The sequence below is a fragment of the Macaca nemestrina genome, chromosome 6 (genome assembly GCF_043159975.1).
Source record: "Macaca nemestrina isolate mMacNem1 chromosome 6, mMacNem.hap1, whole genome shotgun sequence".
In the NCBI taxonomy this organism is placed as follows: Eukaryota; Metazoa; Chordata; class Mammalia; order Primates; family Cercopithecidae; genus Macaca; species Macaca nemestrina.
This window is the reverse complement of record NC_092130.1, coordinates 73,081,702-73,099,210: the sequence shown is the minus strand read 5'-3', so window position 1 is coordinate 73,099,210 and position 17,509 is coordinate 73,081,702. Positions and strand designations below refer to the sequence as shown.

Genomic DNA, 17,509 nt, shown 5'->3' with positions numbered 1-17,509 from the left:
TGAGAATTGAGGCTTTGGGCAGTACTGAAGTGATTATTATTACTGTTATTGTTTCTTTTCTTATTCCAGTGTATTTGCTGGGAAAATGCTTATTTGGTCTTTTTCTTGACGGGGTGAAAAAACTACGTGCAAAGTAACAGAATATAATTTGTATTTAGCTCCTGTTGTATTTAACAGTCGTTTTAGGATGCAGGGCTTGTCATAGTGCCTATTTTAAGGCTCAAAAACAGAGACTAGGCTGAAATCTCACTATTCTCTCATCAGAATAACTGGAATGCGCCCAGATACTTGGCCATTTCTAACTCTGCATTCTTTGAGCTTCCCAGGCCTTCCCTTGTGCATGTTGTATTATCTTTTCTGTCCACAAAGATTTTGAAAAATCAGCAGAGTACAAGTAGCCCCTGAAATAAAGGCGTCATTCAAGGAACAAAGAAGTAGAAGGAGGGATCCAATTAAAATGATGAAAATCTTTAATTTTTATTTAGGTATACTTGTACGGACACGTGTATATACAAATACAGATCGTATGGGTTTGTTTGTGTGTGGGTATTTTTTTTTTTTTTTTACATTTTCTTTAACGTTTATATAATGTCAGCATTTCAAAACAGCACTCGATGAGTAAGTGCAAAGGAACTGCAAAGCAGGGCAGTACAAGCACAGGACCACACGGAGCTGGACTTCACACCCAGACGCACACACAATGAGTGGCTTCAATGGGGTGTCAAGAGTAAGCATGGAAAGCGGATTTTGACTCATGGGTAACCTCCGACATGCCAGCATCTATTAAACTGTACAGACAATGGGAGCAAGCCCATTGTAGGGAGATTTGTCTCACATCCTAGCAGCCCTGGGGCCAATGCATGGGAAAAACTCAGTGATGCCAAACCAGACACAGACCTGACCATTCACGGCTCTGAAGGGAAATAAAATGTGGGAGGAAGGCGAGAGACAAAAAAATAAACTAAACATATAAAGTAAAAGGGGGGTGGTGTAGGCAAACGGGGGTGTTGGTGGAGGTGGTTTTCAAAAGAAAAGTCAGTGACCACAACTCTGAGAGCAATGAATGGAAAGGAGGAGTTGAAAACTGTTTTTCTGATTATTTGAAACTAATACAAATGGCTGCTGCCGTTGCTAAGGCACCGGAGAAAAACAGAGTCCCTGAAAATCCACAGGTACTGTGTGACTCTTCCTTTCACAACGACATGGAGAGGGAAACAGCCCCATTGAACCTTCCTACACTGATTGGTTTGCAACCATTTCCATGAGCGAGCTGCACATGATATCGATAAAGACTCTTCCTGGGAAAAAATAAAACAGTCCATGAAAACAATCACACACAGAAAACCAAACCAAACCAAAGTACAGAACCATTTCTAAATTCCCTATCCTTTTCAAACCAACATGCTGGTGGAGAAGGGAGGGTGGGCCACAGGGCTCCAACATCAGACCTTGAAAACACTGAGGACAAAATATTGATCAAAAAAGTCATGTTGTTCCAGGTCCCGAGATGATGGAGTCATAAGATTGGGTGGGCAATGGCCACACACGAGTCCTGTATGGAGCAGTGTCTCAGCCACTTGTGACTCTTGTTTTCAGCCACGGTACACATTGGATGTTTCAAAGCCTCAATGCATGTTTTGTATCCTGAAAGTCTATTGTTCTCACTTACAAAAGACATAAGAATCAAATTAATACTTTATTATCAAACACTATATACAACAGAGGTTGCTAATAATACAGAATTTAAAGAACGCAGTTTTTTTTTTTTTTTTTTTTTAATGTTTTACTTTTCTTTCCTCTGCCACCCAAGAAAGTACAGTACAAAACAATAGTCTAAACTAACACGAACTGTTACCTGGTCTATTAAAGGATACACGGTATCCACTAAACAGACAGATCCTTATTTCCCTGCTTCATGTTGCAAAGCCCTTGGCAACCAGGGGCAAAGGTCACTGGGGTTTGACTAACTGGGGCTGAGTGGCAGCTATGACTGCCCTTTAGACTTTTGAGTTGTTTTTGAAATTAAAAGCATCTACAAAGTTGCATCAACATCCTCCTAAGCCCCCAGAGGATTGTAACACCACCACAAAAGGCCACTAACACTTTTTAAACAAAATGAAAACCGTCTGACACCAATCATCTTGAAAACTCCATGGCAAGTGCATTAGCTATGATTACGTCACTTATAAGTAGAGAAGCATACTGTCTACTGGTGTGGATAGTCTTGCTATTTTCTTTATACTTAATTTGCAGTGGCAGAATGGTGAAGTAAAGGGGTCGAATTTCACTGTGGAAAAAATGAAAGACAATGGCAGAGAGGGCCATGAGTAATTATTTCACCATTTGTTAGAGACAAATGCTAGGAAAACCACAGAAGTCACCATTTCTAAATTGAATTTAGCACTACTAACGTAGTTATGACTAACTGGAATCATTACAGAATCATTTGATTTCCTTGTGGTTATAGAACATGCAGTATTATTTTGGTTGTACTGATTCATTTTAGAAGGTATCTTTCTCCCCCTACCCAAATCCCACTGGACCAACAAGCCTGTAACTATTAATTATTTAAAAAAAAGTATTTCTGAATATTACTGAGAGTACTAAGTATATGAATAGTTAAAGGAAAAAGGAATTGAATGCCGTGAACTTTTGTTTCAGTGAAATGGTGGCTGCCTTCTGTGATAAGACTCTGCCACTCCAGAGGAGTTCCTGATGTCAGGAGGGAATAGGATTGATTGTATCTGTGAGGCTGGCAACCCCACGCACATGGTTCCATGTGAGAACAGATTCGGCAGTGACATCCACTCCAAATGGATCAGGTAAGCCCAGATTACATTTCAACATGTGTACAACTCTCCAGGGTGCAATACGTTTACAGCTGCCTTTCATTCACATACTTTTCTAATTCAGAACTACTCACAATTCTAAGCAAATTCCCATTCACGAAGTCTGTCCATAACGTGACCTTCTCTTTTTTTTACATATACATCTTAAAAAACAAAGATATAAAAAATTCTTATTTTGCTGGAATGCTTTCAATTTTTCACATTTTACATGATCATCACATTTCTTACTTTGAAAGGCATGGTTTCTGTTGACATGTGCAATAGCAAAAAAAAAAAAAAAAAAAAAAAAAAAAAGGTTGGATTCCTTTTCCATTGGTCTAACACTTTTCCCTGTCTAGGCTTTGGATTTTGAAGTTCATGACAGCCCCACCACCAGTAGAAACCCCGAGGCTTGCATTTCCTGGTAATCGACTGGAAATGTCCCCTGTTGGCCATGCTAAGATTCCTTCAACAGGGTCATCCTGCATTTATTCTCCTTCTGCCCCACCCCCACAATGAAACAAGATAGCCCCCATATTTCTAAATGTATCAAGGGATACCACTTTTTCTCACAAGTTTAAATAGGACAAGCATATATACTCACTCTCAGCATAAAGTATATCTAAATAATGTATTTTCTATTCTAGTGGATTTTTAAAAAAATATTTTGTTAAAGTCTTTGGGACTCCATCTTGTTTATCTCCCACAGATAAACACATGTTCCCCCTATGCTTTAGGCTGTGCCAGAAAGGGAAAGAATATAAAATCAACACTTGAATTTTTTTACTCCAAACTTTGGAATTTTATTTCCAAATTTCCCTTTAGCCCTCCCAAGTCGTGCTGACTGACTCTCCTGGTGACAGGGGTTTGTGTCCGAGCCCCTGCAGTCATGGAGTGTGGAGCAAAACGTGGGTACTAGGGTGGGAGGCGGGGAAAGGCCACAGCACACTGGCGCTCCAGCAAAGCCAAATCATGTCTCCTCTGGCCACTGCGGTCCTCTCCTTGGTATACATCATCCCCCAGAGGAGCATCCAAAGCTATTCCACTATGCACTCATCAACCCTGGCTTGTCAGCCTTGGGGAAGGTCACTTTATTCATAAAAATGCCTCTTTGAGTTTCTTAAAAAAAAAAAAAGTTGTAGCACCATGGTGATCTGTATTCAAAGAAAAAATATCTGGTGTGCACTGCCCAGTCACCAAAAAAATTAGAGGCACTCACACATACACACCCCCAGCAAACCTGTAGTTTTCTCTGTTTTCACACCTGCTCTGTATTAGCATTCCACACCCAACCTGCCTCCTAGAAAAAAAAAAAAGGCTTCTTTTAGAGAGCACAAGTTTTGCTGTCAAGAATGCTTTAAGACAGTCATATTAAAAAAAAACCCAGTGTCTCAACCTTTTAGAAGCCAGTTCATTTATACACTCCTATAGGAAATGGTGTAATATTATATCTATTCTTAATACCTCCCCTCTGGACCTGACATGGTGACATGATGCCCTGCGCGATCATCTTACAGTTCTGAATGAGAAGGCATAAATATTGTATAGGATAGCAAAACCCTCCCGGGCCTAGCCAGCGCTGGCTGCATCTGCCACTACTCTTCCTTGTCCATAGACCGCTGACACAGTGCGCTACCAGAGGTGAGTTCTTAGAGGAGAATGCACAGGAGCTGACGAACCACTGGTGTCACTACGACAATTTGGCATTTTCATCTGGAGTCCATTTAATTTGGGAGGGGCGAGAGAAGTCAGGGGCCAGGGCTGGGGGTGGGGGGGGTGAGGGAGGCAGGAACAAGTTTAGGCCCCCAGCCCCAAGTTGTTGCTTAGAATTCAGGCTGAAAGAAAGAAAACAAAAATCTGACATCTGCCAAAACCCAATAACAAGTCCCTTCTTAGGATGAGCAGTTAGGTGGATCTCTGGTGTTCCAAGACCCTGATGTTTTCTGTGACAAGTGACGGGAGGAGACTGTGCTATAATGTCAAAAGCATCGCCAGGAGGAACAGTAGGATTGCCAAAAGGCGGCTGGGTATCCTTGGTGTTTGTGCCGCGTTCTCGCCGCGGGATGGCTCGGCTGACTCATGTACGGTGTCATCTGTTCAAATAGAAAGCACACATTCCAATGAGATTTCACATCCTTAATAACTCTCTTGCAGCAGCCTGCTGTTAACAGACCTCGCCACCCTCTGCAAAGTAGGGTAATGAACCTTGTGCCACCATTGACTTTCATGTCTGCATAATCACTCATTATTTACAGCAAACAAAGAAGAAGCAAAGAAAATTGGACTTTCTCAGCAATATTAATACTTTCCTTAAAAATTGAAGGGAAAAATTATGCATACACTATAACCTTTGGCACGTGAGCTGCTTTAGTTAGCCAGCAGTCAGATATGCCTTGCACAAATTTCAGATATGTGAAAGTACCTTTGAAACCTAAGATGTCACAAGCAGGCAACTGACATGTTGGTGGGGGTGGGGCAGAATGCACTGCCCATTTCCCTTCTTTTAGCTGTTTCATAGGATTAGTGTAGATTGCCTGGTTGTTGGATGCCTAGACGAATTTTCAAACATGAAAAACTAAATGCCAAAACAACAACATTTTGGATAAACTATACATCATGCCTAGTAAACTTCAATAAACCTATGCCCACTAGTTTGCCTATAATTAGGTGTCAATTATGGTGCTATCTCTATTACAAACCCTGTATTTCTAAGATTAAATTACTTGAACTTGACTATTTTTATTTTTATCGGGCTGAAGCTTGGCACATAAATTATCAGCGTGGATGCAAATTTTCCTCTAAATAAAATGGATTAAGTGAGTTAAGCTTCTTTTATTTAGCTATAAAGTGTTCTATGAGGCTGCCTCTGACTTTGGATAGCCTTCCTGATCTGCATGATTAACAGGCTTAACTTCAAAATGGGAACTCTGCAGCAATTAGTACCAAAGAGAGGTTGGAGGCTTGCCTAGGAGCCATGCTCTGCTCCAGGGCTGCCTGTCTTCTTCTTTCCACCTGTCTAACATGCTTTTCTTTACTGTTAATTAAATTAAATTAATCAATGTTTTTGAGAGGTAAGGTCTTGCTCTGTTGTGCAGACTGGAGTGCAGTGGCCCAATCACAGCTCGCTGTAGTCTTGACCTCCTGGGCTCAAGCAATCCTCCTGCCTCAACCTCCCAAGTAGCTGGGACTCCAGGTGTGAACCACCATGCCTGGCTAATTTAAAACATTTTTAGAGAGACAGGGTTTTGCTTTGCCTCCCGGGCTGGTCTCAAACTCTTAGCCTCAACCAACCTCCTCCCCTGGCCTCCCAAAGCATTGGGATTATAGACAGGAGTCACCATACCTGGCCACTTGTGCTTTTAGACTAAGGATCTCTGAATAACACATTCTGGGGGCCAATAGTGAGTCCCTGTGCAAATTTTATCTCAGCATCAGGGTAACTTCCTGTAGGTGCTCAGCAGTTACCATCTGGGAATTGCTCAAGGGTCAGAGAGAATGGTAACAAGGCTCTAGTGGTTGTTCACAATTATATTGACCTCAAAGGATAATCCCTAAATACCCCGGATGGGGCCACCTCAAACCCCTCAACGGGTTAACTAACCATTATTTTAAACTCATTTATATTTTCCTACCACACGTGTCACAATAAGGATGCTTTTAGTTCACTGGGTAGAATCACACTCCCTAACATTTGTCCTAAAGTAACCACTTTTCAGGTTCACAGGCTGACTTCTGCTTCAGATATGCTCGTTTGGGATGTTTCTGTCCATCACATCCATTCCCAATGAGAAAGGTCTTCTTAGTGTTGAGTCTCCTGCCCTGGAGTGCTCTTACCATTTTAGCCTTCCCTCGAATGAAAGCTGTTGCATCCCCTTGTCAAATTTGCTCCCTTTTCCTGGACCTTAGTGAATCTACATGGAGTGATTTTAGCCTAGGAGACTAGAAAAGGTTAGGAAGCAAGATGGTAAGATAAATGGATGCAGAAAAAATATATATAAAGTCCTCCACAATGTGGCCAAATACCTTCAGACTCTCCTCTATTCTCTGCTCTTTTTCAGCCTTGCAAGTGTATTAATTAAATCTGTAGTTAACAGGAAGTAGAAGTAAAGGCCCTTAATAGCCCTGAAATTAAAATCCAAATCACTTTCTTAAGAGCACCAATATGTTGTCAATCAAAACAATGGAGCACTTCAGGCTTAATTGTGAAATAACCATAAACCCTGAGGATTCCAGAGTTCATTTCATAATATCACATATTTAAATACCTGAAATTGCATCAGCTATTGGATTCCTCTCTATCTTATTTTTACTAGCATATTACCCAATCCTTCTCCTTGTATAGTTTACAAGTGTACTGTTAAAGGTACCCAGCTAGCACTTAGATCTTCGGTGTGAACCCCTTCACCACAACCCTAGTCCCTTCTATGTACACAGTGAGGGCTATCCATTATTCCAGGTCTACTCAGCACAAGACACAGGGAATAGGTCTTACAGGGTAATGGAGAGAAAGGCTTTTGTTTTTCATCTAAGTGAAGTATGAGGCTAAGTGGGCCTTTCAGTCCTTTTATCATATACAATCTTTGGAATTAACCTTTTATAAGCACCCAACGAATATATATCTTCCTGCCCCACAAAAGGAAAGTCAGTCCCATTAGGGCATCAGGATCCTTCTCTTCTTCCTGCAACACGCTGTTCCTCATTTGGGATTCCACAAAGCATCCTTTGATTAAAACAGGTTCCCAGTGTTGGGAAATTCTACAGCCCCCAAAAGTGAAATGAGAAACTGGCTGTCATTTGGGCAAATCTGAGCAATTTCAGAATTCTAAGGAGGAATTCATAGGCAAAATCTATCCCAATGAAAAGTACACCTAAATATGAGAGAATTTCTAACACTTGTAACATGGGCTTGGGAGAAGAAAATGTTCCTCTTCAGAAGCTAAATCAAGTTTTGCCTCTTGGCTACAGGATTCCACAACATGGGGGTTTCAATGGTTAATGGAGAGAACACTAGCAATATTTTGGAGCATGTTATGTGGCATATGTCTGCCCTGAGATCATCCTGCATCCCTGATGATAGGAAACTGGCAGGCAGAGTGTGCAAGCAAACAAAAAAGACAAATACATTCCAAAGACAGGTGAATTAGTACACATTGCTGAGATCATGCAGTGGAATCCTTTCAGACTTGCTGGGTTCATAAAGAGTGGGTCTACACCCGGAGCTGGGGGAAGGCAAATACCCTTTCATTCAGTGGTTTGACACAGTGGGGAAGAATTGCAAGTCTGACGGGACTTTCTCTCTCTTCTTAGAGACAGAATCTTGCTCTGTCACCCAGGATGGAGTGCAGTGGCATGATCATAGCTCACTGTAGCCTCGAACTCCTGGGCTTAAGCAATCCTCCCGCCTCAGTCTCCCAAGTAGCTGAGACTACAGGCACACACACCACTTCTTTTTTTTTTTTGGAAAGACAAGGTCACACAGTGTTGCCCAGGTTGGTCTCAAACTCTCAGCCTCAAGCAATCCACCCATCTCAGCCTCTCAAATTGCTGAGATTATAGGTGTGAGGCACAGTGCTTCACTCCTTATTGTTTTCTTATTGCCAGGAATTGTGGCTCAACCTTGTCTCACTTTGTTAGTGAAGTTGCTCACCAGCAAGCCCTTAAAACATAGCTCTGACTGACTCAAGGAGCTTTTCCTGCATGTACACCTACGCTCTACTCCCCAGCGCACGTTTGCACACACTGAACTACATTCTGCCAAACTTTTGCAAACTTCCAGCAGTTACATGTCCATCAATTTGGGGCCATTGTGCATTTTAAATGTTCAGTGAAAAAAAAACATTGTTTCCGCAAAGACAGTGACATATGTTCATGCACGAAGGCATCTTAATATCTTGCATTGTATCGTTAGTGGAATTCAAAGGTAATTTTCCTAATGGCAGGATGGTCCTCCATGTGCCTCTTCATTACCAGAGAAAAATATGCAATCTGTTAGGTATCTAAGCAGCCTTCTATGCTGTAGACAGGCAGTGGAGATTCCCTGGGGAAAAAAAACCATGGGAAAGAGATGCCTACATTATGTACAATGTGTATCAATAGATCATAATCCTGGGTAATTTTTTTGTTTAGAACATGCTGCTCATTCTTCTTGTGGCTTCTTAACAAAGCCAAGAGACTTAAGTCCTCTTTATGAACATACCTCTAGCAATGGTAAGAGACTACTACTTTGATACTAATATTGGAATAGGAGTCAGAAGATCTGAGTATTAACCCTGGATCTATCTAATCAGCAATGTGGCACGGGTGAGTCTCCTCAGTCACAGAAGGAAGAGTGTAGACTCTGGGGTTGTTGAGGGAGATACTGAGTAACTTGCAGATCCTCTGATGGCCCAAGTCCCCAATTGTGAGGACTCTGGTACCTTAAGAAGCCAAAGTCATGGCTCCAGATTTCCAGGACACAATTAAAATGTCTTCATGTCAGCATTCATTCCTTAAAACTTTCTAAAGCAGCTAACTGATCCCTGGGGAGCCACTAAGACCTCAGAGAGCTCATTGTACACACCTCTCATTTGCGCTCTGGGTGAGATGCCTGCCTTAGAAAAACGAGAATGCTTCAGGGAAAAAACTCTAACTCTTTCTGTCAGTTATAACGGGCAAGCTATTGTATGTCCTGAGGCACAGCATTTACTCAGGGTAAGTTTCCCTAAGGCTCATTGACTGTGCAGTCCTGGTTACAACATTGGAGGAAAAAGTGGACCTCAATGCCTGTTAGTTTCTAGGACCATAAGGAAGAGAAATTTCTACTACAAAAAGAAAAAAAAAAATCTCCATTTACATAAGGGGGCTCAAATCTCTCCATGAAGAGGAAAACATTTTATTGCCCTTAAGCTTTGAGATGATCAAGGGAGATGGGTAAGGAAACCAGTGAAGATCTGGAGCAGGTAGGGGAGAAGAGGACACCACAGAGGAAGGGAACACACAGGGCCTCCAGGCACACTCCTCCATAAGCAGTTGGCAGAGGGCGACCACACCTCCCAGTGAATCTAGTTTCATTAAATGGCCAGACTGAATTGATAACCAAATGAATAGTTTACATGTTCTCATTATCCATAGTATGTGACAGACTAAATGCCTCAATGAGTGCTTTGATGGGTTTTATTTTTCTTTAGTTATGAGAAACATTAGGAGTGTGGAAGTCAATAGTAGAAAAATTTTATTTATCCTTAAAACTTATTTTGCCTCGGTAATCAAGGATCACATTTGGCTCAACAGGCTACTGGTACATTTGTGGCAGCAAGAGATGTGTGAATTTGTGGTAGCAATGTGATTATACTTCTCTAGACCAATTACTATTGACAATAGCTAAAATAATATTTAAATAAAATAAAGTTCCTTAGGTCAGTTCAATGATGCATGTAAATTTCTAGAGAAAACTAAATATGTTGAATTAGTTTCTATTTTGTGCAATAGTCTTATTACTTTTATCTATAGATTTGGACATAAAAAATAAAATTTTATGAACATATACAATAGAAATGTTTTGTGTCTTATATGAAAACAGAACCTTTAATATTCACAGTGATTCACCAGCATGCTCTGAGGATATGGTAAAAGGCAGTGAGATTTTAGCATTCTGATGGGGCTTCTATATTAGGATACTGCATTAGCTCAAACCCATTCCAAAAAAGAAAAGTTTTATTTTATCTAACATGCATTACACAAAGATACTGGAGGAATGAGGTAGAATATAAGTCATATTAGCATCGCTAGCAATGAGCAAAAGCAGAACAACAACTATACCATGCAAACATGCAGAGAGGAAGAAAGGAAAAAAATACTGAAGCACCAGAGAAATAGATGCATTTGTTAAAAGAGATTCTCTAAGCATACTAACCTGCTGGTTCTAATGAATTTTCTACTTTGTCGTTAACATCGAAAACACGATCATGAACACCTATAGTTTTCATACAGCTATCTATAACAAAAATAGAGATAACAGCCAAATATGTTAGTGAAGACACCCTTAAACTCCCATTTCTTTCTTTTTTCTTTCTCTCCTTTTTTTTCTTTTTTTATGTAAAGATTGTTTTGCAATCAATGGCATGTTCTAAATGCCAATATTGTTCCCATTTGCTCTGCATGTACAACAGTCTAAGAAACAACAAGTTAGCAACTGCTGTGTACTTAAGTAAAAGCATCATGAAGAATGAGAAAAAATATGATGAAAACTAAAATATGAATGTTGATATACAAAACAGATACCACACAAGATTTAACAGTAAAAAAAGTTTTACCGCTGTGAACCAGACCACACAATAAAGCATGCGCAGTGAAGCCACCCTCTGAAGCTCATTCTAGTGAACTTACTTGTTGGTCTCACAAAGACTTTGAGCTTTAGACAGGACCTTCTTCCATTATCTGGGATTGCAGAGGCTGTAGATAACACAGAGAGAGAGCAGGAGAGAAAGAAGAGAACAACAACACATTACTCTTCATTTTCACATACACATGATGGACAATAAATTCTTTCCTGATTTGGACAACAGGAACTTTCTCTAATTCTTCCCCCAAATTAAAACAAACAGTACTTTTCAGGTCTCACTGCTACAGAAAGGCTACTTTCATATCCTGATCTTCTCTTTTCAATACAATAAAAGAATCATGCAAGCATCTGAGTAATCTGTGAAGAAATACTTTGGATTTTTATTTCAAAGGCTCTTCCATTTAACTTGATCTGTTATCAATTTTCTCTAAATCGAGAGGATAATGTGTGAGCCCTCTGGCTTTCACAGAGCTGCTCCTCCTCTGCTGCAGGAAAAGGGGCCCAACAGAGGCATGAGGTGAAAGTGCCGGCAAAAACCAATAACAGAGAGTTACAAGGCAGACTTAAACATGACCTATTTCTGCTCGGGAAAGCAGAGCTTTGTCCGTCCTGAAAGCTTGTCTGTCAGTGCTTTTGCAGGTAATTCAATTAGAGGTTTTACTCAGAACTTGGCTCTGCATTCTATATGACTAACCCAAGCCCGGTAACTTCCATCATGCTATTATAAGTACAATATGCTATTGAGAAAGCACTATGTTGCAATGGTACATGTATTTATTTTTTAATTTGCCACAGAGAAGGATGGAATTAATAAAGTGGGCTTACCAAAACATGACAGCATGTTTCAAGTTATAAATCACTTGAGGAAGAAACTTTCTTCTCCTCTTCAAGATAATAAGACTGTAAACTTTCCCTACGGTTGAAAGATTATCTCCCCTCTGTACACACAGCAAAATGTCAAAGGAATTTCCAAGGGCAGTAAGGCCCTTCACAACCACATGTATTTACTAATGCATTCTAGAAATGAAAAAAATTACAGAAACGAGCGTCGCATACTTTCCTCCCTATGTGTTTGCTTCAAGTGGTTTCTTTGTTCAGAAAAAGCAGATGACATCCATCAAATCACACATGGCTTACAATTAGTTTGGCAATACCCAAAGTGACAAAGCGAGGGATCGGCATTTGGTGTGTCTTCTCTTTCCTTTATTTTTAAATTATTCCTCATGGGGAGCCCAGAACACAAAAATGCTTCTTTTGCAGGTGAGAGGATTCAATATACAAACTTGCAAACACATTTTATACAATCTCCTTATGTAATTCTAGATCCAAGTAACTCTCCTGGAGGAGAACTAAATTCACCAACTAAATAATGTCAAGTAGTATAGAGCCCCCAGTGTCCCTATTCAACACCTGTTGAAAACTACTTTAATTTTAAAACAAAAGTATAGAGAAAAAGTGTTTTTGGTCCTCCCCATCTCCCCTGGTTGCTCTGACAAGCAGTTAAGAAGTGCTAACAGCTGGCTTTGCTGTAGGCTTTCATTAAATCAAAGTCAGAAAAACTCCCTCTACTGACATTTACAGTAACTAGTGTGTTATTTAGGGCACAATATTTGCACTCTGCGGTTTGATCCAGGAAATGGTGTCCTTCCCGTGGACCTCAACTGCAAATGTGCATGTCGCAAATACAGTACACATAGGTGACTCCAATTCATTAGGAAAACCACGGGTTCTTGAGGGAGTATATGTCTTATTCATGAGAGTTAGTGTGAAAAAAGTGACACATGGATGTTCACACTGCTGTTCTATGAATTTCCGAGCTGAGATGAACTCACTTCAAGCCTCACGAACTTGATTTGCTACATGCAAATAACTGACTTTACAGATGATACTGCTAGATAAACATGGTGAAGACAAAATCAAATGCTTAATTGGTTTAGGGAGGAGCTTCTTGGATTTAGTACAGGTCTTTCAGATTTGTATATAGGAGAAATAAATCCAGGACATGAAAATTATTGTAGGGCACATGGGAATAACTAAAGAGCAAATGATAAGCCCTCCAGGAAAAAACTGGAGAGTTCTCTCATGAGCTCTCAAGGAGGGACATAGTCTTAGCTAGTGGATGTGCTACATACTTCTGTAAATTAAAAATATCGAATGTATTTGTATTTATATGACACATAAAATAAAAACCTCTCTTCTCTAACAACCTGCCCCATTACTTCCTTATTTTCTATCACCAGAAAATGTGGCTGATGCCTTGTGATACTGTTTGACTATTATACTCTAATCCTTAGAAAAATTTATGAACAAGGAATATTAGCATACAATGTGATAGGTGAGTACACAACACAGATTGCACGCCATGGATTGACTCTGTCATCACTGCATCACTGGCCTGAGCTCAAGGAGTAAACTCCTAAGCCTTCAAGACAACCTGAGAAGTGTGCCTCACTAGCTCAGTATAACTTGGGTTTCTTATTTAACACCTTGAAAAACAAACAAAAAATCCAAAAAGATGAAAACTTTTTCCATATAGTATCAAAACTCTATTTTTTAAATGTAAGGTTTAATAAAGTGAGAGTGTGGTTTTCCTCTATGTTATGCTCAAGGTTCTTTCACCACACACTTCCTGGCTGACAAAGGATACCTTTATACCAACTTAAATATACAGATGATTAATTTTTAGTACTATTTGAAGATATAAGTGCATTACTAATCACAATAAGCAAAAGGCAGAGGACTGAGCACTAAAAACAAAACATAACAGAGGAATTGAAACATATAATATTCCCACTACTAAACTTATAAAGAAAATCTCAGGATCAATTTATGAGCAATAGATAGAGCAGAGGATGGCAATGAGGGAGTAAAATCTTAAAACACGCCTTGTTTTTGTCAGGAGGTAGGTAGTATTAATCCTTAGGGCTCTAGAGATACATCACTTTGTCTTAGTTAAAAGCCAACTTTATCTTAGTTAAAAGCAAATATGTAAGCATTTTATACATAAATTATATACATAAATATATATAAATTTATATACATAAATTATATTCACTATATATAACTTCTTGTGCTGCTTTCCTTAGAAAATGAATAGTCGATGTTGAAAGTTGATAGTGAATAATTATAAAAATCCATTACATATTACTGCAGCTTCATCTACCATTTCAAATGCTTTTAAAATGCCTACTATGGGCTGGGTGCAGTGGTTCATGCCTACAATCCTAACACTGTGGGAGGCCAAGGTGGATGGATCACTTAAGGCCAGGAGATCGAGCCCAGCCTGGCCAACTTGGCAAAACCCTGTCTCTATTAAAAATGCAAAAATTAGCCGGGCATAGGGGCACACACTTATAATCCCAGCTACTCGGGAGGCTGAGGCATGAGAATTGCTTGAGTCCAGGAGGTGGAGGTTGCAGTGAGCTGAGATTGAGCTACTGTACTCCAGCCCAGCAACAGAGCTAGACTCTGTATCAAAAATAAATAAATAAAATAAAATGCCTACTATGTATCAGCTTCTTTATTAGGTGCTGTGCATGTGAAGAGATATAAGATTTCAAACTGTCCCTGCCTTTGTGTTGTGCTTCTTCAAGCTGGGACATAAATATGAACCACAGTTTAGGGTACCCTGGAGGGATCCATGTGATAGCTGAGGTTCACATGAAGAGCCAGTGCAGCTCTGGGCAGGAAGCAAGAGTGTGTACCAGACATGTTTATCAGAGGCTTCACAGGTCCTCCAGAAGCTAACCAGCAGCAACTGGGACAGAAGACATTTTATCCCTAAATTTCCAAATCGGAGCTTTGGCAACCAAAAAGAGGCAGTGACTTGCAAACAGGTGAAAAAAATCTAGATCTGAAATCTTCCTCTAAAGATACACGGATTTTCTAATAGGATTTTTCAACTTAAAATGAGAAATGTCTTAAACAGCCACCGCATAATCCAAATTCACATCCATTTACTCAGTTTACTCCTTAAAGTGTATACTGGAGTCAGGAAGCTGGGAATAGGGATATGGGGACAATTAAAACAAGCATAATCATTCCATTCCATTATCTTAATAGCAACTTTATAAATCAATCCATAGAGTCCCTTCCCCCGAATGAGCTGCAAAGTACCAATCAAAACCTTATAACACATAATGAAATACAAGCTGGAGACTCTCTGGTTCTCTGTGTTTAGAGTACCTCGCTAATAAGGCCGTGAGGGCCCCTTACTTTTACTCTGTTCCATGACCTCAGACAGGGGCTCTAACTTTAGCCTTCCCAAAAATCTTGGTCTCCTGGGGCTCAGGTGAGTGTGACTCAGCACTTAGACAATTTGGTATAGAAAAGTGACTATATTCAGTGCCCCAAATCAGCGCTTCTAAAAGTTATAATTAGCAATGCAAATATATGTAACATTCACACCACAATTCATCATAGGTCTATCCTTCAGACAGAGTAGAGAACACATCCCTTCAGGTACTGCCATGATGCTTGTGGCAGGCAGCTTCTGACATGGCTCCCAGTGATCCCCAACTTCCTGTAGGCAGGCCTTTGTATAATCCCCTTCCCTTGAGAGGGGGCTGAACCTATTAACTTGCTTCTAATGAGCAGAACACTGCAAAAGTGATGGGTTGTCACTCTGATTATGTTACAAAAGACTGTGCCTTACTTCTAGCGAACACTCTGTCTTTTGCTCATGAAACAAGGTACCATATTGTGAGATTTCCAATGGAGAGGACCATGTAGCAAGAAACTAAGGGAGACTTCCAGCCAAGAGGTGCAAGGAACTGATGTCATAGTTCAACAACCCACAAGGAACTGAATCGGCTAACAATCGGGTGAGTGAGCTGGAAAGTGAATCCTTCTCGCTGAGCCTTGAGATGACTGTTGCCTTAGGAGAAACCCAAAGGATCCAGCTACGCTGCCCCTGGATTCCTGGTCCACGGAAACTGTGGAATAATACATGTTTTAGCCACAAAATTTGGGGGTAATTTTTTCATCAAGAGCTGATACAATGCTGTACACTAACAAATCTGTGTAATTAAAGGCTTCAAGCCAACTTCGGACTGAAGGACGAAGACACTCCGGCATGCTCTGCTAATGGCCAGCATGCCCTTGCTCCCACAGAGCTGCACACTCCTGATTCTGCAACTGGATCCCTTACTAGTTTACATTTCAAGCTACTGTTACAAGCCCACTTAAAATATGCCTTGAAGAAAGGTAATTATAAGCTGCTGTTGAAGAAATACGACAAGACGTATCAATTTAAATGTTCTCACTCCAGCATTTAAAAAGTGTCTTTCATTTTCCTTCCTATGCAGCTTAGTTTGCTTTTGCTAAGGCAGCCAACCTGTGCTGTTCTTTGCAATTACATGATGTCTCATTTTAACTCTGAACTGCTGGGGAAACCAAAATGAGTGGATACAAAATGTGAACACAAATCTTAAGGAGAATGCCTTTCTTCAAATAGGAGAAATAGAATGCAAAGGTAGTCTTTAAAAATACCTGAAAGGATTTTAAAATAAGTTAAAACTTCTCTTACTATAAAAAAAAAACTCCTATTAGTTATCTTCTACACAGGCCATCAAGTTAAATACAAAGATTATGAGACTTCAAACAACTCAAAAGTTCCCTGATCATTAAGGTAACAACCATTCTTCTTTACGAAGTACCAAACTTTTAGCAGAAAAGGAGGGAAATATTGTATTTCTTTCACATTTTCAGGCCCAACACTGTACTCATTAGTCAACCTTAACATCTCTGCCTAACCTTATTCAGCTTCAAATCTTAATTCTGAAAGCCAAAATCCTCCTTTTCTGTGTCCCATGTCAATCTGGGTACTTTGGGAAGTTTTATTTTTAAGAATATTCAGCCGCTTTCTTCTTTTTAAAGAAATGAGTGTGTGTGGGGGCACTAAAAATGCAGTTTTCCATTATGTTTGCCACAGGCAATATTTCTCAATTTGTGCAAGTCAAAAGAAAAGATAGGCTATTAGCTGTTAGCACGGCCCAGTTTTTTCCCCTGTAGGTTTTTCATGCAGTTCAACATACAACACAAATATATGCAAATTAGGCAGGTGAAGGTGGAATTAAGCATTAATATTCCATTCACAATAAATGCTGAAAAAGTAAAGCCCGTTTAAATACATGGTACTACTAGAAATATCTCCTAAAATTTGACGAATCAATAAAATCCAGTTTGTGTATATGAGTGGAGTGGGGAAACAGAAGAAGTGGTGGGAACAGAATAGAGATTAACCAAAGCCATATGGACTTGGAAAATGGTTACCAGATCCACAGAAAACTTCTTAAAACAAAAGTTAGGCCTCTTCTAAGGGAAGAATACTAGAGCAATAATTTGCAAATGGCTATGTGCC

General features: G+C 40.0%; 1 protein-coding gene across 3 annotated transcripts in view; it reads right to left on the bottom strand.

Annotated features, from left to right (window-relative positions):
- Positions 1–447: 447 nt before the first annotated feature.
- The window catches only part of LOC105471088 (ephrin A5), a 296,118-nt gene continuing 279,056 nt past the window's right edge, over positions 448–17,509 (bottom strand). For 2 of the 3 annotated variants that reach the window (XM_011723453.3, XM_024789502.2), the window contains exons 3-5: positions 11,193–11,258; positions 10,720–10,800; positions 448–4,921 (exon numbers count right to left, since the gene is read on the bottom strand). In XM_011723453.3, coding sequence (XP_011721755.1) covers positions 4,800–4,921; positions 10,720–10,800; positions 11,193–11,258 — 269 coding nt within the window. In that variant the 3' untranslated portion in view covers positions 448–4,799. The remainder of the gene's footprint in view (positions 4,922–10,719; positions 10,801–11,192; positions 11,259–17,509) is intronic. The other variant, XM_011723456.3, reaches the window with a different exon arrangement.